Source organism: Lagenorhynchus albirostris, chromosome 9 (assembly GCF_949774975.1).
Source record: "Lagenorhynchus albirostris chromosome 9, mLagAlb1.1, whole genome shotgun sequence".
Classification (NCBI taxonomy): Eukaryota; Metazoa; Chordata; class Mammalia; order Artiodactyla; family Delphinidae; genus Lagenorhynchus; species Lagenorhynchus albirostris.
The window spans coordinates 105,909,567-105,934,144 of NC_083103.1; the positions used below are offsets into that span (position 1 = coordinate 105,909,567).

General features: G+C 47.5%; 1 protein-coding gene across 4 annotated transcripts in view; it reads left to right on the forward strand.

Moving 5' to 3' along the window:
* Positions 1–18,721: 18,721 nt before the first annotated feature.
* NTM (neurotrimin) overlaps positions 18,722–24,578 on the forward strand; it is a 402,807-nt gene continuing 396,950 nt past the window's right edge. For all 4 annotated transcript variants that reach the window (XM_060158016.1, XM_060158018.1, XM_060158017.1 and 1 more), the window contains exon 1: positions 18,722–18,888. In XM_060158016.1, coding sequence (XP_060013999.1) covers positions 18,722–18,888 — 167 coding nt within the window. The remainder of the gene's footprint in view (positions 18,889–24,578) is intronic.

Here is a 24,578-nt window from a genome sequence, read left to right on the forward strand (position 1 = left end):
TCATGCTCCACAAGCCTGTGGTGTCTGTAAATCCTGCTTATTGTTCTGTGTACAACAAATGCTGCTTTTCCAGAAGCAAAGAGGTGACAGCAGGAGATAAACGGAGGCTGGTCCATTGCTCAGACGTCCTGGATGGCCTTCCTTTTCTTTCTGCGCCACAGTCTTCCACTGGGCCCTTTCTTGACGAGGTTCTGGTACTCATGCCTTCTGCTCCTGAATTGTAGGAGTCCTTTCATCCCTCATAAATTACCCCCCTTATCCTGCCAAAGTTCTCCCCGCTCCCCCTGTGAGCCAGGACATCGTGGGTATTCCACAAGGAAGGAAGCTGGATCCTTGCTTTTATTAAACTGCAGTTGAGTAAAATGGGTCTTGCATTTGGAGTTAGAAGGTTGGATTTGAGACCTAGATCTTCCATATTCTACCCTGAGAACCTTGTCAGCTTCCTTCTCAAATGTGAGCTGTGATTGACTCATTTGTCAAATGGGGGCAGTGGTTCTGCTGGACAAGGTGTTTGAGAGAGAATCAGATTACATGACAAAAGGTCATTTATTTCGTAAATGCACCATTGTGATTTCTACTATTGTTATTATAACTGTGCAGAGAAAGATAATCTTTATCATTTTAATAAGTTCATCAGCCATTCCACAAAAGAAGTAATACATCTGATTTTAAATTATGTGTACATATTACATAGCTGCTCTCGGGCAGTCTGTGATTTCCTTTACGGTCAGGCAACGCTGGCCGACCTGTAACTTAAGTCAGGTGTACGGAGCTTTTTCACCTGCTTTTCTCCATGCATTTTCTACTGGTTAATGGAATTCCTCCAGTGCCTTTAGGGGACACTTGGCTGCATGGCTGTTGTGAAGGGTTACCACGTCCTGCTCTCTGGGTGGTTGCACTCAGCTGGTGGAGGGAACCAAAGGGTCTTGGGTGTCCAAGCTCAGTTTGTCCTCCTCTCAACAAGCGATCATACTGTGGATGGGTCCGGTAGAGAGTGCTTGCTTGGTCCTTGTCCTGGACTGTCAGTGGCACTTAGGACAGCCCATGCCCTCAAGGAGCAAGACAGTCTTTCCCCTGACAGGGGTCCACAGCAGGGGCCCGGCCTGCCTGAGCCCACAGGGTCAGCACTTTGCTTCCAGGTGGAAGGAAGCTTCTCTCCTGCCTCTGCTGCTCCTTTCCTGGGAACAGTCTCGCGTGCCCTTTCTCTCCCCTGGGGCAGAGCTCCAGCATCCTTTTTAGAAATTAGCATCACTTGGCACCATTGAGCTCTATGTTGGAGGATTCTTCCCTGACTGAAAGGATACAGGGAGGCAGAAGAGGCCCAGAGCATCAGAGAAGGACGGCGCATTTGCTCGAAATTGAAGATGTGGCCAGCGTGGTCTTGTTTATTTGTAGGGCTTCCTATAGGGTTAGGAGGTTTAAAAATATGCCCTTGTGCATCAGTTGCTTCGAGGGCCCTTTGAATCACATCCCTGCTGGCCTAAAATATATTTGAAAGTGAGAACACAGAGGAGGAGGGGGGAGCAGAAGCCCACTCATGCAGATACAGGGACATAAATGACTCAGTTTCCTTCTCCACAGAGAAGATAATGACGCTGGTTGCTTCGCTGGCAGGTTAGCTAGCGCGTGGGCGCTGTGTTAGTTAATGTCATAAAGAAGTGCAAAAGCACACAAACTTTAGAAGCTCTGGTGCGGTACGATTCTTGGTGCACGAACCAGCCTGTGTATGCCAGTATTTATAAGAGTGAGGGAGTAAGAGAAAGCTGTCAGCAGAAAGCAGAATATGTGTGTGTACCAGTTCAAGGCTGAGTAAAGGAGACTAAATAGAGTGACATCCTTATGAAATTAACGCAGTTTTCTTGACGAAATGCCCGTGTGATACTTTCGATGCTTTGGGCTGCAAGTAATTGAACCCTGACTAACAGGGGCTTGGAATATTAGGACATCAAAGAAACCTGGAGATAGCATGGCCAAAAGCTCAGTAACAGTGTCTGGGACCCAGGATCTCACAGCTGATCTCCATCATGCTGGAGACATGGGGTCTTCATTCCATGGATGGGCGGTGGCTGCATTTCTCCAGCCCTCGCACCATCCCCTGGCTGTGATCAAAGGCAGGAGCGAAGGGGGCTGGAAGAGCGCACCTGTGCCTTTTTGGTGAGGGCAGGGGGCTCAGCCCAGCTGCTGGGCATGTGGTCAGCCGTAGCTGCCAAAGACATAGGACAGTGAATTGCTGACCTTTTTAGCCTCTATTGTGGGGGGGCAGGCTCTGCCAGTAGGAAAGAAAAAGAGGGGAGAAGAAGAGGGTTTTTATGTAGATTTCAGCACCTAGTGTCTTTGGGAGCAGTGGGCTTGTAGATAGAGACCTGCAAGTTGTTGGGAAATATTCCCTCCGTGAACACCTGAGATGATGCTGCAGCTTCCCGCTAACTGCCAGCAATCTGCTCGCCTAACGTTTCTTTGCAGTCTCCGCCTCCCTGTGTGTTCAGGCTATGAAGCTTTGGCTTTGCCTTGCCTTCTCCCACCCCTGGATCATCCCCAGCAGCAGACCCTCCTGGGTGTGTATAGGGCGCCTACCATGTAGACTGGATTCCTCTGGGGTACCCCTTCCGTGAAACAGAGAGGATGTGAATGAGGGCCAGGGGACCCCCAGTAGCTTTTCAGTCTTGTGGGTTGACTAGCCCTGCAAACCTGGATATGGTATCAATACAATGTGTGTATAGTGGCCCTGAAAATCAGTATGAACCCCTGCTTGGGCCTGACAGAAATGGGGCAGTTCTACTGAAAACCCAGGCAGAAGGCCTAATGAGAAATTCATCAGATGTTCAGTGACACTGCCTAACCAGGGGCTCCCATCTGCTTGCACCCTTCTCTTCCAAATGAAGGACCAGTTGTGTTTGTTTATAACCAACTGGCTGCCCTTCCTTCCTTCCCCCAGTTGCAGACCAGCAGCAGCTACTGCAGAGGTTTCCTCTCCATCAGACCCAAGAGGCCAATGGATACTGTTCCTGCCCCTCACTCTTTCCTGATGCATTTTTCATCATTAAAGGGAAAATGTCATTGTGGTGACAGATATTAGTATGATTGGTGTCAGGAATGAATCTTCCTTTCTCTGTCAGCTTTGCTTCACACAATCCTAAGACAATGTTCTGTTAAAAGGCCACTTCCATTTCCAACTCAAGCAGTGGGTGAGAAGGGCAGGCTTCTGCTGTGACGGATGGGCTCTGTCAGAGCTGGAGCTGTGCAGGGCAGCACGGCGGGAGCCTGACCCTTCCAGCACCAGGAGAGCCTGAGGAGGTCTCTGGGAAACCCATGCCTTATTTCTGCCTGAATTCTGTTGGGAACATAGTCTGATAAAATGGAGACCTGCAGCTCTATTTGGCGACAAAGTTTCAGGGATAGATTTGCCATCATCAGTGGTGTATAGAGTGATATAAATCCAAACCCTTATATTGAAAAGCTGACCTAGAAATGGAAAATTCTGTTTTCTTTCAACAAAAATGTGAGCCAGCCTCTCTAGATGTTCTCCTAAGTACAGGTCTGAGCCTTGAGTGAGCTAGCAGTAGTGATGTGTTCTACCTCTATAGCATGCCTCATCTGATGCTCTACATAAAGCAGCCTTTCAGAACTCATTTAGAGCTCAGTTTCCTCAAGCTGAAATAAAGGAAATGGTACCCAGGCTCTCCCTCTCAATGACTGAGATGCTGATCCAGTTCAACGTATGTTTATTGAACTCACACTCAGGGCCACACACTTGGCTCAGCCTGGGAAGATACAAAAATGAACAAGAAGTGGTACCTGTCTTCTAGCCTCATAGGTGAGATCAAATAGGTAGTCGACTATAATACAAAAATATGTATAAGAAGTTCAACATTTTGTAACATATCTCTCTGAAATATATGCTTATATATCCAGAAAAGCTTTGATTCTAACCAATGAAGGAGAGGGACAGAGGGGCATCAGTGAAAGTAATATTTTATGAAGAAAATGGAGTTTTAACTGGTTATTGAGGTCTGAATGGGATTTAGAAATCTGTGGATGGAAGAGAAGGGACCCCGCAGATGGGAAGTTTGAGCAAATACTTAGACTGGGAGATCCAGAGGGTCTGAACAGTCCCAGGATGGTGGGTGAGGGGCGGAGTAAGGCCACAGAGGCTGAGGCTACACAGTTAGGCTGGCGTATTCCTAAGAGCCTTGATGACCAAACTTGGGAATTTGAACTATGAAGTAGGGGAGCCACTGAATTTTCCTGAACAGGTAAAGGACATTACTGAACTGTGCTTTAGAAAGATAAAGCTGGTTTCTGTGTATGGAATTGTCTATGTCAGGAGTTATCTAATTTATCTGATCCAAGTCTTATTAAGAGAATATTTTGTAATACCTTTATTTCCATGAAAATTAAATTTGTAGATAAAATAAGCGACCCATATACCTACTTGAAAAAAATGACCTATTTAATGTCCTAACTGGATCTATAAGAAACATAAATAGAAAATGATTGATAATCAAGTAAGTGTAAAATAAATCTTTAGGCCCAACTACACCATAGGATGTAATGAAGTGTGGAAGCTTGTGTCTGTATATAGAATCTCCATGAATGTGATGGCTACGTTGCAGACTGATACAGGGCTGCAGAACTGGTGACTCGACTACGTTGAGCTTTACCGTTGGTCATGAGATCTTTCAAACTAGTAAACAGTCCTTGGTGAGGATCTGAACAAATCTAAGCACAGTCTTCCCTTAGCTGACAGGTAGTTGCATTCCTGATGGATTAATGAATATTAAAACCTTGCAAAGATATTTTGTGCTGATGCCTCAAATGGAGTACAGTTTAGGCCTAGATATAAAAAAATCACTCACCTAAATGTGAGGCGGGTATTCGACAATGGTAACAATATCATGTGCATTGCTGAGTGTCTAGCCTCCCCGGCCCCCGTGCACTGAGTGGCTGGCATGTCTCTGAAATTACAGTGACGCATTTTGCATGTACCAATGCAACCAACCTCCCGCTAGGAGCCTACCCTGCCCCTGTAAGAAGCACAGGTTTAGGGACAGGCTGGAGGCAGAGAGCTAAGATTTAAGTAAAATAGTAGAGAAAAGAAACAAGGGGAGCCTTCGTGGAGCCCAGAAAGGAGAAAAAATGTAGGAGACACGCCTACCCAAGGGAGATAAGCGGTATCAGCGGTGAGGTTTAAAGCTCTATGCAAATATTGACGCCGTTAGAGTTGTATGTCATTTTGTTCACTTCCAGAAAGGAAATCTGAAGCCCTGAAAAAATGCAATGACTCTTCCAAAGACACAGAACAGGTCAGGAATTGCATTAGACACCAAATGCCTATGACCTACATTTGCACTATAATTACTGATGCAGAGGAGCTTCTACTCAGCGTGGAGAATTGTAAGCAGAGAACTAGAGCAGAGTCAATACAAAGATGGAAACAACTTCTGGAAATTGTCAAATTCCGAGTGCTCTACTCAGCACCTCACTATTTTATGGAATGCCTTCAAAACTCCACGCTTCCAAAGATCAAGATTCTCCAGTCCATCCACTTCTGTGTGTGCGTAGGTCTCTACATATTCACAGTAACATTTGAGACAAAGGAAAGAGATAATTACAAGGAGACGTTTTTCGAGATATTAAAGTTTAACAGGATTCTTGGCATTTGTGTCCTGTCAGTTTCCATGTAATTATGCTCAATTCCCAGAATTCAGAGTCAGTTGTACCTGTTAATGCTTAAAGATGATGTCCTTGGAAAATAATTTATAAGACAGTTTTTCAGAATTTTCAGGTTCATACCAAGCCCCCTGACTAATAGTCTGATTATTATTAATGTTATTCTTGGATGGAGTGATAGGAGGTCATAAGCTGGATGTTGGGATTAGAGTGGATTTTTTATGAGAGTGTGGTGAGCTAGCTTTCCCACATGCAGAATGGTGTACTGAAAATATTTATATAACCTGATGTGTAAATGTCTCCTACTTTGGTCTGATAAATAACAGGAACATGGGAACGGTTCTCCAGTTCCCTAGAACTCTACTGTGTCTTGGAAGAAAGAAAGGGGTCTGGTAGAGGTACCTGTGTGCAGAGACGGGAAGTGGAAGTCAGGGGTCAGACGTGGAGGAAATAGCCAAGGTAGTGGAGGGTAAGAATAGAAGGCAGTCCATCTAATTCTCCCTCGAGGCTGAAGGGGGCTTTCCCCCTGCTCAGGGTTCCTTGTTCACACAAATTACACACACGTTTTCTTGCATCATTTCAAAAATACTCCTACCAAGTGTACACAACTGTTCTAGAACGGGCTGCCGTAAGGTGTGCAGAGGGAAAGACAAGCATAATTCCATTATCCCCAGCAACGTGGACAATAAAATTACTGCATACATGGGAATATGACATTAAAAACGTCACCCCAGGTCATATCAATTCAGATGTCCTCCTTAGGTGTTTTGGACAGTGGCCATTTTGCATGGGACTCATACTTCAAAGGTTAGAGATATACATCAGACACCCCTAACCTAATAAACCAGAATGGGTCTGTCACCCACTAATTTATCCAAGCCTTCCTTTATCCTATTTAGATATTATTTTTGGCCTGTATAACCTTTTATACAGACACGCTTATTTTTATCCTTAAACTGCCATCTGTCAATTTCTCAGAATTCTTATTTCTAGCTAGAGATTGGTTATCGAGTGTGTGTACACCCTATCCGTACACTTTGTGAATACCAAATATTCCTCTTAATATTCATTCATTTGGAAGTCCCTGCCCTGCCAGAAAATAATTTTAATTTTTGAACTTTCCCCAGCTGTACTTAAATTCCACAAATATTTATCAAGAACCTATCATGTGCCAGGCATTGTGTGAGGCTTCGGGGGTATAAGAGACTACGAAAGAAGTTAAACTCTTACAAGTATTACGAATGTTAGACATACCGATGCAGTGGGCATCTACCTAATTGAATGGAATAGTTATGTTCTTCATGAGGAAGTTAGAACTTGGAAGGATGAATAGAACTTAACCTGAAAAGTGTGGGGACAGTATTCTTGATAGGAAGACAGCCTGTGCAAAGGCCCCAAGGTGAAAAAGAGGAAGTTTTAAGGGATTAAAATAATAATCAATTAAAATAAAAAGTGGCATGGCTCGATCAAGGAAGAGGTAACAAGAGAAAAAGGTGAAAACAAACCAGGCCACATCATGAAGGCTCAGAAACCGCATATTCAGATTCCTGTGTGGAACCACTAAAGACTGAATCAGGAAGGGAGTGACATGGTCAGGTTTTCAGGAAAACTTGATTTGAAAGTGGAGCTCGAAATAGACCTGGTAAAAGCAGGTGGAAGAAATCCCTGTAAGAGAGAGTCTCATGATTCCAAACAAGAAAATAAGAAGGGATGATGGCTCAGGCCAAGCTAAGGCCATGGGGGTTGGGAAAGGCGACTGGACATGAAATGTTTTGGGTGAAGAACCCACGAGAGAAAGAAATGTGGAATCACAGGGGAGAGGGCCATGGGAGAGGGACAGAGGAGATCAGAAATGAGTCTTGATTCCTGACTCAGAAACTGGGCACATGAAGTTCCTGGATGCTTTGGGAGCTGTAGTGGATAAATACTATGAGTAACATTTGAAGAATTTATACACAGTAATTTTGAGTAAAGGGAATGTTTCTTTGTTTCTATGTTTCCAATATTCTTCTAGCAGTTTTCATAAAATGTTAGGCCCAACATTTCTTTTTTGGCAAAAATTCCTGATCCCTGCCAACAATAATCTATATTATCATACTCCAGAATGTGCTGTAAGGACCGTAGCTTGGGAGCTACTGGCCATGACTGTTTCCAGCATCGTTGCCCTGGTTACGCATGTGGAGACTGTACCACACGCTAGGTGCTTCTCTGGGTACTTTACATCTGCCGTCTCATCTAGCCTCACACAGCAAATGTTTGGGGTAGCCCATATTCCTATGTAATAGAGGAGAAAACTGAGGCTCTGAGAGGTAAGAAAATTATCAAAGGTCAAGAAAATTATCCAAGGTCAAATGATCAATTATCAAAATTATTAAAAGGTCAAGCTGGCCACTTGTGGAGCTTGGACTGAAAGTCAGAGCCATTAACCCTGCCATCCACAGTCCTCTGTCCACTCCGTCACCACTCCTATCCCGCTGCCCAGAGTCCAGCATCAAAAAGTACATTTTCCGTGCTCTTTCCTCAAATATGTTACATTGCATTTGCCCACTTCTCTGCACGCTCCCATAACTTTGTGGCTTATTTATAGCTCATCCAGGTCAACTGAAGATTTAATTACTTAAGGGAACTTAGTGTCTTCTTCAAACTTGGGAGAATCCTCTCTGAATTCCCTTTGGCAGGTCATTGATAGAAATATTGCATTTGGTTTGTCCCAGCAACTGTCCCTTGGAGATTCTGGTACTAATACTTTTCCATATAGAAACATGACAATCTATCCTGATTTGTGTCTTAGCGTTAAGCTAATTCTCTGCTTTTGAAAAAAAGTCTCCTCATTACCGACTTTCTAAGTCATCTTTGGTCCCAAAACCTTGGGGACACTCCCGTGAAAGCTTAGGTGAATTATTTTCATATTTTGTCCATGTTCACACGTCCGCTCACAACACTTTCCCTGCTCTCCCTTCCCCAGATTCAGAGCTACCTGAGCCCCATCTAAGTCCACTTTGCCAGGCCACTCCCAAGAGGCTCTGACTATCTCATCACCTGCAGCACCACTTGTAGCTTTCTGGTACCCTAGATGAAGAAAGTGTACACATGGTTCAGGGAAATCATTCCCTTCTAGGAGGGAAAGCCCACATCAACTCCCAGGTTGGCAGGGATGTGATGCTATATCTGCAGCCTCCATTGCTTTGTCCCGAAAGACCCTGAACTCCCAAAGGCAAATGCATAATGAGGGACAGACATGGGAAAAGCCAGGGAGATGCATAAGCATGTAGAAATGTGTTCAGTCATTTCTTCAATTTATAAGATTCAATAAAGTAAAGAATAAAGATGCTTTGAATACAGAGGATTTGTTTTCCAGCTGAAGACACTATGAAGATTGTGTAGTGTCTTTTTTTTTGATATTTATTTGGCTGTACCAGGTCTTAGTTGCAGCAGGTGGGCTCCTTAGTTGCAGCTCCAGGGCTCCTTTTGTTGAGGCATGCGGACTCATTAGTTGTGGCGTGCAAACTGTTAGTTGCAGCATGCATGTGGGATCTAGTTCCCTGACCAGGGATCGAACCCAGGCCCCCTGCACTGGGAGTGCGAAGTCTTATCCACTGCACCACCAGGGAAGTCCCTGTGTAGTGTCTTTCATCTAACTTGATGGTGACAGAAATACAAAGAAACATGGGTTCTACAGGCAGTACACATGTAAAGCCTTCCACAAGCAAACAGTTGAGAATGGGTTTGGTCCTCTTAAAAATGTGTGGGATACCTTCCCATCTGCCCATCTGCCCCTCAGCTCTGCCCTATGTTTCTCCCACCCAAATCCATCGAGGACTGCATCCCTCTCTCCATCACCAGGCCCTGCGAGGCAAACGGTGAACATTTATATGTCTAACTCAGGGAACTACACCTTTAGAAACCTCAGGGTGAGTTATTTTAGTCTTAACCAGCTCCCACTTCTTGAGAAAATTAACTTAGCTTGAACACTAATCCATCTGATGAGGTGTTCATCTTTAATCCACGTTTCACTAGTAAACTGATTTGATGCACGCAATGAGTGTGTGTGTGTGTGTGTGTGTGCGTTGTTGTAGGAATGCTATGAATGTGTTAAAATCATAGCAAAATAACATCCCAGAATTTCAGCTGGGACCACATTTATAATAAAAATTATTGATTGATTTCAGGGATAGCAAAGATCATTTCCACCCAATTACAGTCTCACTGCCCCTTCTAAAGCTGTGTGACTTGGGGATTATTTCACAGCTTTTAGTCTTTTACATACAACTGCCATTATAAAAATGTTCTTTGTGACACATAAAATTATATATACATACACACGTGCGCACGCACACACATACACACACACACAGAATTTGCTATATATCTTAAGTGGCTTCTCTTAAGAAACTTAGGAGAGACAGACAAAAACACAGCAGAGTGAGTCTACAATATGAAGTCTAAAAGAAGAAATAATCACTAACAGAAAGGAAAGAGAATGAGAGGGACTTTCAAAATAGAATGAAGAGGTTGGAGAGAGAGAGAGACACACAAAGATAGAACACACAATAAAGTCCTTGCTGAAGAGGTGGGGAAAACAGGTCCCCAGAAAGTCCAAAGACACAGAATATGAAACTTACTAGTCTAGTTGACCTCTAAAGCCCTTTCAGCCATGATATGCTAATCATCTAGTCCTAAATGGATGGCTGAAACATCCTCTTTATGGCTGGATGCCTAGCACGGACTGTGATCTAGACAGCCATGTCCCAGCTTGGCTTTAGGGGAAGAGTCCCCAAAGGGCAGTTAATTTAGATTTAATGGGACAGTTACTGTAGGTTTAAATAAATTCCAGTTAAATATTAACAGCCTGTTTATTGAAGATTAACATTGCTGGTTGCATTGTGGGATTTTCTTTTCCTTAAAGAAACCCTTTATCGGAAGACTTTTAATCATCATGGCTCTTCCATCACCTGCCTTAGGTCCAATGTGGCTCATTAATTACTTTGTGCCACAGTTTTCCGAGTTTTGAAGTGGACACCTTGGTGAATGGAAACAGTGGAAGGACAGGGTGAGGAGGGCTATTTCTCTATAGGAGGAACCCATAAGTGGACGTGAAGATACACTGCTTTTGAGAAGAGTGTTGAGAAGCATTAAAACCATAGACTGAGAGTTGGAAGGGGACTAGGAGGTCATTTAATCCAAACTCCTCACTTAGAAGGAAAGTGGAGGTGACTTGGGAAACTCCATGCAGCCAATAAGTGACAGATTGGGGGCCCAATGCAGTACCCTTGACCCCAGCCCTCTACGGGCTGTCATCTTACTGTAGAACAGTACTTTCAGCTTTCAAAAGTGCATTAGCCCGGGCTTCCCTGGTGGCGCAGTGGTCGAGAGTCCACCTGCCGATGCAGGGGACACGGGTTCGTGCCCCGGTCTGGGAGGATCCCACATGCCGCGGAGTGGCTGGGCCCGTGAGCCATGGCCGCTGAGCCTGCGTGTCCGGAGCCTGTGCTCCGCAACGGGAGAGGCCACAGCAGTGAGAGGCCCGCGTACCGCAAAAAAAAAAAAAAAAAAAAGAAGTGCATTAGCCCATTTGGATGTATTAGACACTAGATCTTCTCAAAGGTTCACATATCATGGAGACGTTGGTTCTTCTGAAAACAAAGAAGCTAAAAAAAGCAAAAAAAAAAAAAAAAGCAAGTGACTTATTTAATGATGGCGTGAGTTAAGACTCGGATCCAGAGACTCTGGTTTATAAAATGATATTTACAAAATGCCACCTCCAGTAAGAAGTACAACTGAACCCATAAGTTTTTGAGCAAATTCCTGTCTCATTAAGTTTTACTTCTTCTGCTGTTGCTCCTGGCTGGGGAGAAAATGCAGAAAATTCAGAGAAAAGTTTAAAAAGAGACATGAGTAAAAGACGATTGATTAAGGAGAAAGGCATGGGGCTGGGCTGGGGAGGAAAGCCAAGTTCCTCTAATGGTACATCTGGGGTTTAAGCTCCAAGTTTGGGGTGGCCGGTTACCGTCCAGAGGCTCTTTCTCTGTGAGAAGCCGCTACTGGCTCTGGTTGGGCTGCATCTTGCAAACCTTGGAAATGGAGTCTGGCTGATCCTGTAGCACAGCCCTGGGATGCTCAAGGGTAGAAACTGGGAGCAGTGAGGCCAGCAATGCACGTTAGTATCCAGTGACTGGTGTAAATCTGGACCTGGGGATGGGTAGGGGGGCTTTGGACGCCACCACCAGGCCCACGGGAGCAAAGATGGGCCCAAGTTCCACGAAGGTGGTCAGAGGCGCTGCTCATTTACCGCTGAGATGGAGGCGTCTTGTCTTTTCCTCAGGTTGTTTGTCCACTTTTCAGGTTATATGGCAGCATGGCAGACAAAAGTTCCCAGGCTGCCGCACAGAGAGGAAGCCCCATCCTCTTTCTCAAGCTCAGGCTGTTTCCCACAGGCCTGGATCCTGTGTGCTTTTCAAGACACTGGGGTGGGAACTGCAGGGTCACCTTCTTCCTGCCCTGGTTTGAAGGCTAAGCTACTTCCCTTTCTGACCACGTCTCAGCGTGATGTTCTGTCCCTGGGATGAAGCCCCTCAGGACGTGCACAGGGATGGTGTTCACAGGTCTGGCACTCAGAGGGCTGCTCTTGGGTTCTCGGGACAAATATCACACCTAGACCCCTTCCGAAGGAGGGAAGCACACGCGCTGGCCTCCGTGCAGTCCCCATGCAGAGGCCCTGTGCTCACCTGTGTCCGTCAAGAGTCTCATAGCATCCTCACACCACCCTCTTATCACTATTTCACAAACAAGGTTATTGCCCCAAGGTCACACAGCTAGTGATGGAGGAGATGACGTCTGACTTCTGGTCTGTCTGAGTCCAAAGCCCCTGGTCATTCTTAATTGATAAATAGCACTGAATGGATCAATGAATGCGTGAACACAGGATGAGGGAGCAGTTAGAGCTTTCCAATCAGAGCACTTCAGACGTCCCCACTCTCAGTTTAACAGAGCACAGTCTGTGAATATAAAAGGCAGCTTCATCCCAGGCTCCTTGCCATCCCCGGTTGTATACATTCCATCCTGTCTGCAACTAGATTCCCGCCCACACCATCTGCCCGGTCGACTCCTTCTCGCTATTAAGTCCCAGTTTAAAGTCATTTCCTTAGGGAAGCGTCTCCTGATTGTCCTGATTCCCAGAGAAACTTCTATCATGTATGTTCTTCCAGTTCCTCACGGTGCTTATCAGCATCGTATCTACAGTTTTGTAAAGTTCTTGCTTTAATGTCTGTCTCCCTTGCCAGTGTTAGACGCACAATGGATTTTGTTTTTGTCTCTTGCCCACCACTGGGATCCACCACCTAGCACATAGCTGACATTTATTGTGCACTGAAAACGTGTTTGTTGAGTAGATGAATTTCTTCCCTACATTTTTAAATCCTTGAGAATATCCCGCCGCCCCTCCCCCCATGCCTCTTTAAATGAATCTTAGGAAACCATGGTCAGTGCCTGGAACCCTGGACACACAGTGCCTGGAAATCAACTGTTCCCAACGGGGGAGGCACATCCCAGCCTGTTGTTCTTGGCGACAAGAATGTTCTTAGGGGCTTCCAGGAAGCACTGGGTTGAGTTCATTACAACTTCAACTTTCCTGGATGTAAATGCAAATAGAACCATTGACAACCCCAATAGCACTAGATTGTAAGCAAATCGAGGGCAGGGCAATGTCTTTCTTCTTTGTATCTCTAACTTCCAACAGTTCCTGGCTCACAAGAGGCACTCAAAATCTGCTTGTCGAAGTTTAATGGCTGACATTGAATTCAGCTGAATAACTGTATGCCCAGAGGCATCAGTACTGGGCAGCAATGTTAACACTTCTGTGTTAATATAACCACTTCTGTGGTTCTCTCTCTTGCCGCAGATATAGCAGCCAAAGGAGATATTTTGTCATTTGGCCCTTAAGCAGTGTCCTTACCTGCCAGGTATAGTGGAGAGAACACAGGAGCAGGGGCCATCAGCCCCGAGCTCTAGTCCTGATTTATGAGTTGTTAACTTTATTCCTATGATAATGGATCCTCTCTCCCGGGTTCACTCCTCCCACTTATGAAATGAGTGGGTTATACATCTTTCAATGTCCCCTCTGACCATATCATTCTGTGATTCTGGGAATCCAGGGTCTTATTATGACCGCAAACCTAGATATGGAGAGATGCTTCTCTAAAGACCCCTGGCTCTTGCAATGCTCCCCTTTGGGCACCTGGCCTTTGCTTTGATGGTACTTTGACTTTGATCATTTGCCCTGCTTTTCTTTACTTTTTTGTCTACCTGCCAACTTTTCTGCTGATCACCCCCCCTCTTTATGTACCTTTCAAAGTCCATGGGCAGCCTCACCTTTGCCTTTTCTTCCCATGCTCCTGAATTCTCTCTATTCCTGGTCTCTTTCTTCTCTCTGGACGCTTCTTCCTCATCTTCAAGTTGCTCTTTGGCTCTCCCTGCTGAAATCCTAACAACACCAGACTCTAGCCCGGATGAACAATGAGTTCATTTTGACCCTATATTCACATAGGAGGAAAGAATAGCAGGTACCTTTCCAGAGTCCGGCCCTTCCCTACTCCCCTAGAGCCGTCTCTTGAGCCAGACGGACACCGCCTTTCCTGATTAAAACTTGCGAGGTCTGTTGGGTGCCACGCCGCTCTAACTGCCCTGCGTGTCGCATCTTCTCGCCTGTGCTCCTATTTGGAATCTCCACCAGGAGAGGGGGGCCTTTCACCTTTTTAGAGAAGAAGCGGCACTGGCATGTCTCAGGCTAGAGCTCTTCTTTCGGGCTCTTGTGTGTGTAGAACATTCACTGCTCTTTAGCCAACCCCAGCTTGCTGTAGGTAACGCAGAGAAAAACAAAAGCAACAGCTGAAACAATTTCCCTTTCATTGGCAATTCTTCCCTTTTCCAGCCCTGCTTTAGTGAGGAGGGGCTGCTGCCGCCCGGCGTCTCCGTCTAGCCCTGCGTCCTCCTCTACCTGCCAGCCCTCCAGAGTCTACCCAGCAAGCTCCTCTGCACCCTGTCCTTTGCAGTCCCAGGATTATTAAAGGGAATATGATTGTTTTCTTTTGCTCAGGCAGTGTGTGCATGTGTGTGTGTGTCTGTGTGTGTGTGTGCACGCCTGCGAGCTTGAAAGGCATTGTCCTATAGATATTTTTATAACCTGCAGCAATTACAGCTGCCAGCGTGGAGACAAGCTATGACAAGTTGATTTATGTGTACACTATATGTGTATGCAGGAGGGAACGGAGGATGGAGAGGGAGACAGCAGGGGGGTGGCGGGGAGAAAGTGGAGGTGGGCGCTCGTTAGGAATCTGCTTTCCAGGAGGTAGAAAGGAAGTTATGTCTATAAAGAACACAAATAATGAAATTGCTCTGACTGTCATTCCTTTTTCATTAACTCGGATATGCTGGGAAAAACAAAATAAATCCAGCAGTTTTTATGAAGCAAGAGACGGGATATAAGATAAGCCACTAAGTGTTTGGTTATATTTAGGGATTAGGGGATGAGAAGGGAGTTGACATGTGATTTTGATCTTCATCTAGTCAAACCACTTCAATCAGCAGTTTCAATAAAATGGATTCTGCCTTGTTAATTGTGCGGGCATCTCTGACCTCTCACCAATTTCTAAACTTCCATTTTTGAATAAAGTTTGGATCCCTGGGTCCACAAAGCAGCTGTGAGGTTGCCAGTGGCTTTTCTTTGTCCAGCCTGAGTGTTACCTGATCTCTGGTGGGTTTTCTGCCGGCCAGGGTGGGAGGCTGCAGCTCACCACTCTCCCTTCCCCCGCCAGAGACAAAGATGGTGTGAGCGTCTTAGATCAACCGCATGCAGACTGGTATAAACTGAACATCTTCCAGAGCCTGTAAGAAGAGTTATTTTTCTGCCCAGCTATAATAATGAAGCAGTGGCAGGCAAAATGTATTAATAAAGCATCTTTCACCTTAAGTGGATTTCGAAGTATTTTACTGTAGAGTTAATCATGTATGTAGGCCCCTCGGGAAGGCCTGTTGTTGTCATTACCCACATTCCTAGATGCAAAAACTAATGCTCATTTGTACCTACCTGGGAATTAGATGCAAGAGCCAGGGTGAGAATTTATCATGAAAGGACTCATCCCTGCCATTCTCAAGCCTGGAGGGAAATGACTCCAAAGCCCAGAATAAGTCCCCCTTCCTTCTCCACTGCTGGTGTTTGTTTCCACTTGCGGTGGTGGGACCTGTTTACAAAGAGGAGTTTTGGAGGGGAGCCGAGTGGTGCTTAAAATGGATGTGGATGATTACAGGTAATTCCTTGGCCTTTGCATAAGGAGAACCCCAAATTCAGCAGACTGAGGTCAGCAGTCATGACCTCACACCTGACCTCTGCTCATATAATATCTTAACTTGGTGAAATCATGCCACTTCCTACTTCCACAACTCCCATTGCAAAGTGACGGTAAAGTAGGGACTTGTCAGAACGGATTGGTACTAAAATAGGTAAATTCTCCTCCTGTTCTTTCAAAAGCATAAACAAAACCTCCTGCACCCTGAAGACATCATTTTTGTTTTTCTTGATAGTAAAGTCATTCTTTGTGGTCATAAGTTGACAATTGATTTTTTTTTTGGTCCCCACTGGACAAAAGTAGCGATGGATTTCCCTGAGAATTTAATACTGGAAAAGTCAACAGAGGAGACGAGGGGAAAATGGGCGAAATGATGGATTAATTGAGATCTCCAGTGTGAGTTGCTTGACTTTACATTGTTGTACACTCTCGGGTCACCTATTAAAAGAGGAAGCCATGCCTCCTCAGTCTTTCTTTGTTACCTTGGAGCGTGGCTTCCACATCTGCACACCCACCTCCATCCCTTCCAACCCAGGGCAGTTGGAGTGACCGGGGTACGATGAGTGAGATGCCCGTGCATCACTCCCCCGCGTTTTATCTACACGTAAGTGGGGAGACCAGCTGAAAGATGGATGCACTCTCATGGCACCAGGACCCTTACGGTTACAGCGATTCAGTTAGGATCATTCAGTCTCTTTGGTGGTGGCTGGATGGCTTTTGGGAAGAACATTTGTTGTTGTTGTTGTTATTTAACAGTTGTTTTAAAAAAGAGCTTCCTGGTTGGATTTGAGAGAGAGTCTAGGGGAAAAACAGAGCCACGGCTGCTTCCTCTCTGTCCCCAGGGAGAATCTGGGTCAGTGCAGGGAGCTCAGACAGGAGTCCCTGAGCAGAGAACATGTTGGTGTTAGCACGTGGGGTGGGCTGTGCCGCTCTGGGCTTCCCCCTCCCTCAGGAGCCAGGCCCAGGCTGGAAGGAACTGCGTTCCATCAGAGCTGAAGTGAGAGGAAACATGCAGATGTAGGCACAGAGGGACCCACGGCAGCCAGAGAGGAGAAGTGACAGCAACTGAGGCCAATGCAATTTTTCCCTGGGTTTCAAGAATTTGAAAAACACACCTCTTAAGATGAAATCAGCTCCGCAGGAGTGTGAAGCCCAGGACACCTGGGAACCCTCTGTATCAATAAAGCCAGGGGCTCACACTCATTCATTTGAGTGAGCACTTTGCAGGGCTAGCATCTTTTAATGTCGACAAAACAAGAATAAAGAATGTAAGTCAGTGTCTGAACTTGACCAAAATTTTGATGCGGTTTTGCCAGTTTCGCACACTAAGAGGCTTCTGTGATTTTGCATTTGTTTTATATATGGAAGATCTCTATTTAGAATGGTGTTTGAAGTAGCTTTTGGGGGGTGGCGGTGGGGTGGGCGTTGCCTGTTGAATAAAAATGAGATGATTCTAAAACGTCCTCCCAACACTTTAAATTTACTCTAAATGCTAATGTATTAATCTGATAATTTTAAAGGTGCACGCATGCATGCTGCAGAGTTTTCTTTTCCTAGTTAATTAGTTTGTGACCCTTATTAAGACGTCTTGGGCTTACTGAGGCTGTGTAGTAACTTTGCATTTCTTCTTAATTTGGAAGTGACAGCTCTTCAAGGGGGGAAGTGGTTAAACTCCTCGCCTGAGCTCCTGCGGCCGCGGCGCGGCGCGGCGGGGGTTAAGGTGGGCGCCTGCGCCCCGCTCCCGCCGCCCGCCGGGATGCGCGCGGTCCGCCAGCTCGCTCGGCGCCTGCACGGCGGAGAGCTGCGGTCAGTGATGGAGCTGCTGCCATGACAACCCCGGCGGTCTGGGCCCGCGCGCGTCGGGGCTGCTCCCGGGAGGCCCGCGGCGCGGAGGCCGGGGGCGGCCGCTGAGCGTGGCGTCCTCGCGGCTCCGGGGCCGGCAGCCCCTCGCCTTCCCCAGCTAGCGAGCGAGCGAGCGAGCGTCCGCCGCCGTGCGCTCCCGCCTCAGCCGCCGCCGCGGAGACCGCCCAGCCGAGACCGGCCGCATCGCGGAGGCTGCAGCGCGCATTTGGTCTCGGACGAAGTTGACCGAGGCGGCTGCTGCAGCACCCCCGGTCCGGATCGCGCGAAGCCCGGCGTAGCCTCTCCTCCTGGCTCACCCCTGCGTCTCCCGCGTGTTCCACTTTCCGGCTCTGCTATTGTTACAGACTGTTTCCTGCTGGCTACCCTGCCTCTGAAACTTAAAAAGAAAGTGTTGGATTTGCCCTTGTTGGAACTGAGGAATTCAGACCATCTCTGGGTAGCCGGATCTAACCCACTCCGTGTCCCCTTTTGGTACCAAAGTGCTTACTCCTCTCCAAAGTGCCATGCCTGAGCTGTTAACGGGAGGAAGGGGCTCCTGAGACGCGTCCGCACCTTTGCACCTGTCTTTGCGCTTCGCCTCTCTCCGCCACCTTCCCGGCTGAAGCAGCACCGAGGGAGCCCCCTTTGGATGTTCTCCGTGGAAACCGCTTCTCCGAGACTGGAGCGCTGAGGCTGGTTTTGGGGAGGAACACTAGACTTGGAGGAGTCTGCGCGCTTTTCTCCTGCCCGCGCCTCCGGGGCCCCGTGCTCGCTCCTCCGCCAAACCCCACCCCACCCACTTCCTGTGCGCGCCCAGGGGGCGTGTGCCGAGCGGCTGCCGGAGTTCTGGGAAGTTGTGGCCGTCGAGGATGGGGGTCTGTGGGTACCTGTTCCTGCCCTGGAAGTGCCTCGTGGTCGTGTCTCTCAGGCTGCTGTTCCTTGTACCCACAGGAGTGCCCGTGCGCAGCGGAGATGCCACCTTCCCCAAAGCTATGGACAACGTGACGGTCCGGCAGGGGGAGAGCGCCACCCTCAGGTAGGGAGCCGCCATTCTTCTCTGAATCGACAGTGATTTGTGTAGGGGATGGGGGGAGAGGGATAGAGGTGCAGGTGTTTTTTCTGCAGCTGCTGGCGGGGAGGTCGCTGCTTCCCTGGGCTGCACAATTCATGGCTGAGCTGGGTGCTCTGCCCCGGAAAGGTGGTGGTCACAGGGAAACGCTCAGAGGTTCCAGAGATGAGCTGTTTCCCCCAAACTGGCCTCCTAGGCTCAGGACTTGGTAAGCAGGAGGGGAGGCTGGGCCAGGGGGTCTCTGAGATGGAGGCCAGCGGCCTGAGCACTGTCTGTACCTGAAACCAGTGGCCGTGGTGACTGGGGGCCTGGCTGGGGCTCGGCGTGAACCGTCTCCTCTGGCGTTAATGAGTCCCAAAGGCCGGGTCTGGCTTTCTGTGAATGCCGTCACTCTGCCTGTGCCACGGGGTGTTGCCAGCCCCGCTCCTGTACGCTGGCAGAGCTGCTGTTTTGTCCTGGGTCTGACTGTGTCTGAGCTTTCCTGGGGTGTCTTCATGCCACGAGCTGGTAGCCAGAGGGACGTGCTTTCTCTGTCTGAATATGGCTTTCTGAGATTGAAGCCATGGATATGAGTGTGATTCGTCTGTGGAAAAGATCGTTTACTTTGGTTAACTGTGCTGTCCACTAAAGCAATATATTCAAAACTCATCTCCCAAATGGAAACTGGGTCTCAGTGTTGGCTTGGGTCCTGCCTGACGTCTGGGGTTAAGGCTGACAGGAATTGGAGAAGGAGAAGAAGAATCTTGACTATGTTTTGAGTAAGGTAGGGTGAATCTGGCTCCCTTTCCCCCCGGCCTCCTGAAATGCTAACTCAGTTTCCAGTGTCTACAAACGATACCACTCACAGAAGGGCAACACAGAATTAGTGATTGCAATGGGAGGTCTTAACTCGCTGGAATTTTATGAGAGTCAGCTGGAGGGAGAAGGTAAGAAGATCCATGGGAAGAATGTATGCCTGCTTAAATAAAGTTTTCCAGACTGGCCCATTGAGCTGACTGTAAGGCAGGATGGCAGTATTCCCATCCTTTGTACGTGAAGATTCTTGGAGAGAGAACCTTGGTGTTGGTGCCCACTCTCTTACACCTTTTGTGACTGTTCTTCTAAGGTTTATGGATGGTGCCCGTAAGGCAATACCCATGGGATAGAAAATGTTGCAAAAGGGACACTGGGTTACAGAGCTGACTTGTCAGGACATTGCCAAAGGAAGCGTGTGATTTAAGGGCCTGTCATAGTCTGCAAGCACCCATGCTCCTTTGTCTCTGGCGAGCTAGCGCTCATGCCCCCAGGGTACTCACTGGTTCCGGAAACCCACCTCTTCCACTGCGCCCTGAGTTAGGGACTATTTTGAGCAAAGGTTGAATGTCTAACTGCCTCACACCTCACACCTGAAATAACTGTGTATCTGCTTTATAAAGGATTTCGTGGAAACTTGATATATGCCCTGATTTCAGACTATTTAGAAAGAAACACAAAAACAAACCTCTAAGCAATGTAGTCGATGACATTTAGTGTCCCCTGGATGCCCCCTTTTCCCTAACCCGTGGCTGCAAGATATAGCCCTCAAGAAACAAGATGGAGACAGTCTCATACTGAGAACATTTTAGAAACGGATGGGAAGGTACTTTCAAGGAGAAGGAGGAAGGCGGTCAGCTCTGTAGAGATTTGGGGATAAAGAAGTAGCCACGGGGCCTTGACAGACGTAGCCGCCGTATCATAGGAACAGTGAGGGGACTTGGGCAGGGAGGGATCTGGTCTTCAGAGGGCCGTCCCCAGGCTCATGAGGATGAGGACTCTGCTGGATCTGTCAGGTGCTCAGCTGGGGCCTGGAGCAGCTCCTCTGAAAAATCGCGTTATCGTGTACTGGCTGGCTTCTCTTTCTTTGTCTTTGCTTCCATGCCTCTTCCTGACTCACTCCAGGCCCCTCTCCTTGTCTCTCGTGCCCTCACGTTTGTTTGCATTGTCACATATGCTGTAGACTCACTGGGCTTGACTGGTTGTAGATGGAGGGAGTGGGATATGGTGGGGCTTTTTCAGCCCAGCCCTGGCATAAAAAGGCCCTCCTGGAACATCTCCTGACGTCCAGGGCCAGCCACTGAGATTGACTGTCTTCCCGACAGGTAGGAGGAAGACCCTCCCAGTGGAGGGAGCCCTACAGGGCAGGGATTAGAGGAGCTGGGATCTGCATGACACCAACCTGTTGGCCATGGGCCTAATTTAGGATGTGAGCGGGGCAGCAGGTGGACCGTGCAGATGGCGCTCAAGCCTCCACAGGATGGCCATCGTCCTCCCCAGGCCCTCCTGCGCTAGACAAGGAGGGGCCCCGTGGTGGGCTGCACTTCTGTGGAGCGGAAGCCCTTAAACCCTCAAACACAGGCTCTGCATTTTGTGATGCTGTGTGCAAAGAAGCAAGTAGGAATTTCAGAATGTATTTTGTTTGCATAGAAATTGCTAAATTTGCACATAACCCGATTCCAGGTTGCAACAGTCGAGTGGTTCAGGGCTCTGGGTTATTTATTTCCCTTTTGCTTTTATTGTGTGTATGTGGGTCGTCTCTTCCTTCTTTTGTCTTCCCTCCCCTTCCTTCTTTCTTTCCTCCCTCCATCCCTCCCTTCCTTCCTTCCTTCCTTCCTTCCTCCCTCCCATCCTCACCTCTTTCTTTTTCGTTCAGCATGTGACCAAGCTACACAGACCACAGCCGTCCCTGCTCTGCCCTGAGAACCACCCTCTCCCTCTCACCGCAGGTGACCCTGAGGTTCATGCTTGTAGTTTTCGTCTCAACCAGCAGAGGACTTTTTTGCTCTAATTTCATTTGATTCTGCTTTGTTCTCACCAGTTTCATTTTTTGAGGATCTTTTGCAGTTCCCAAAGAACGAATGCTTCAGCAGCAGATTCTAATGTGAGGAAACTTTTTAGAATGTTTTATTTCCTCCAGTGAACACTAATGATCCTTGTAGACATATCAGGAAGCCTTTCACCTAATACGGCATCCACAGTCTGAATAGAATGACAGACGATTTGCAGTCTCCTAGTCTTTCTGCCCTCCTGCCAGTAGTCTGTATGCATATTTTTTTAAAAAAAGGGTGAGGTTTCATAAAATAGAATATGCGATAATAATAACATGAACTGAAGTTTCTCCAGTACTCACTATGTCTTAGGGAGTATTCTAAGGGTTTTACACACTATCTCACCCATCATCCAACCTCTTAACATTAACATTTAACCCTAATACAACCCCTCTGGTTGTAGGTGCTATGATTATCCCATTTTACAGATGAGAAAACTGAGTTTACATAATTTGATTAAGGTTGCACAGCTAGGAGATTTGGAAGCCAGATTACAAGGAGTAGTAATAATAATGTTGAATGATGAATGGTACTATCAGTTATTGGTTAGTTATAATTAATCCTCACAACAGCTCTCTGAAATAGACTAAATTATGTCTGTTTTATAGATGAGGATGCTGAGGCCTGGAGAGGGGAATTTACCTAAAATCACACAAGTTAGCACGTGGCCAGGCTGGAATGCTGACTCCCTGGCTTTTTGCAGGGCGAGCTTTCCCCACCGCATTCTGTGTTCTCGCGACTCCTTGCAGAGACTTGGCATCGTCTCTCCGCTCATTTTGTCTCACACCCTGTCTTGCAATGTTGTTTATCTCTCTGTTTTCCTTCTCCACGTGGATGGGGAGCTGCTAGCTCTTGGAAGCGAGGATCCCGCCCTGTGATGCCCTGAGCACCGTGTGCTCCCACATGTTTACTGAACAGATGAGATGACTGAAAACCAAACAGAAGTATCCCCTAGCCTCTATACAGCTGGGCTCGACCACTAAGATGTGTGGAGTGGTTCTTACACGAAGGGCATGAGCTGGGTGTTGGTTGTGGAAAGGCTTGAGGCTGAGGCGTCTCACCCCAGGGCCTTGGGTCCAACTCAAAAGGCCAGGCTGTGGACGCAGAGGTTGAAGAGGTCATCAGCCGTGGAGGCAGATGTGCCCATCATCGCGTGGGTGGGTAGTCTTCCGGTGGTCAGAGAAGAGCACCCTCTCTCCCAGTGGGTGGGCTGCATTGCTCTGATGGGGGCAGGAGAGCCTGAGAGGCCCGGCGCGTGGGTCTCATTAATTAGAGACTGTCACTAAATGTCAGCATGTCACTGGACAACTTTGATGGATGCATTTCATGTTTTCCCCAAATAAGGCCGCAACCAGTAAAGTGAGTTGTTTCCTTGGGGGTCATCTGCTAAGTGCTTTTTTAAAAAATATGAGTTAAAAATAAAAGGTCTGAGAAATGCACAAGAAGGAAGTTGGGTTTCGGTATAGCAGTTCCACGGAATAGCAGAGAACAATGTGGTTTCCATACTTGAGAAAAGCCATGGGGGCCCCTTCCAGCTGTAGGGGACTGTGGCATGTAATTCATATCATGGAAAGCATTTAGCATTTCATTTTCGAAGCTGATGGGTTCTCTGTTAGTCTCTCCAGCTGCTCCACGGCCTCTTGAGGCCACAACTCCACCTTCTTCAGGTTTCTGTCCCTAGTTCCTAGGGCATGACTTGGACCAGGGCTTGTGCTAATAAACTCTGAGTGCGGGTCCCCCTCTTTCCTTCACTCACTCTGCCGTAGACATCCTGACCTTCCTCCTGTTTTGTGAACACAGAAAACGTACTCTTGCTACAGAGCCTTCCCATGCATGGCCCCCGCTGTGGAGGTACCCCTCCTCCAGATCTTCCCATGGGCAGCTCTTCATCATTGTGGCCTTAGCTCAGGTGGAACCCCCTCCCTGACGCTGTTCCTGACACCCAAATAAAAGTGACCCTCTACCACTTCCACCAGCCGCACGCTGACATATCATCCTGGATTGTTTCTTCAGAGCGATCATCTGTATCTGAGATTTTCCCATTCATTTGTTTGGTTAGTTGCTCCCGATCTGTCTTCCCCAACTGGGTTGTAAGTTCCTTGAGGATGAGTGCCTTCTCGGTCTTATTCTTTGCAGTGTCTGGCAGACACAAGATGCTCAGTAAATAGCTGTTGCATGAGTGAAGGAAGGAAGGAATGCCTGCGATCACCATCTTCTCCTTGCCCTCTCTGCCCTTTTTTCCTGAGTTGTCTTGTGTTGTCCTTGCCCCGGATGTGTTCCTGGCTCACTGTCCTTTGTGTCTGGGTCATGCTACGTTGGGTGTGACGTTGCTCTGGTGGAGGTTACAGACACACGTCAGTAATTGAGCCGGTGTCTTTCCGTCCAGGACACAGATGGTCTGTGTCCATTGTCTGTTACTTCATAGCTGCACCCATAACGTATGCCATTTTTCTGCCAGGTCACTCCCCTATCCAGTCCTTAAGCCTTTGAAGAAATGCTACTCTCTGATGATGTACTCAACCCCAGGTAGACCTCAGGGAAATTAGCATTTTCAAGGTAAAGAGGGGCACATCCTTCTGTGCGTCTCTGCCCATCCTTCTTTCTGTTTGGGGTCTGCTGTCAGTGGGTGTCTGGTCATGTAACTGTGGATCTGTTGTTTCTGAGTTAACTTGTTCAGAGCAGCAGTGCCGCTCAGGAAGCGTGGGCTGCTCTGGCCGCTTTGGCCGCTACCGGGATGGACCCCTGTTTGCTCACCTCTGGGGCTTGCCAGGCATCCACTGGGTGGACCGGGTCTCAGAAGAACATGGACAGATG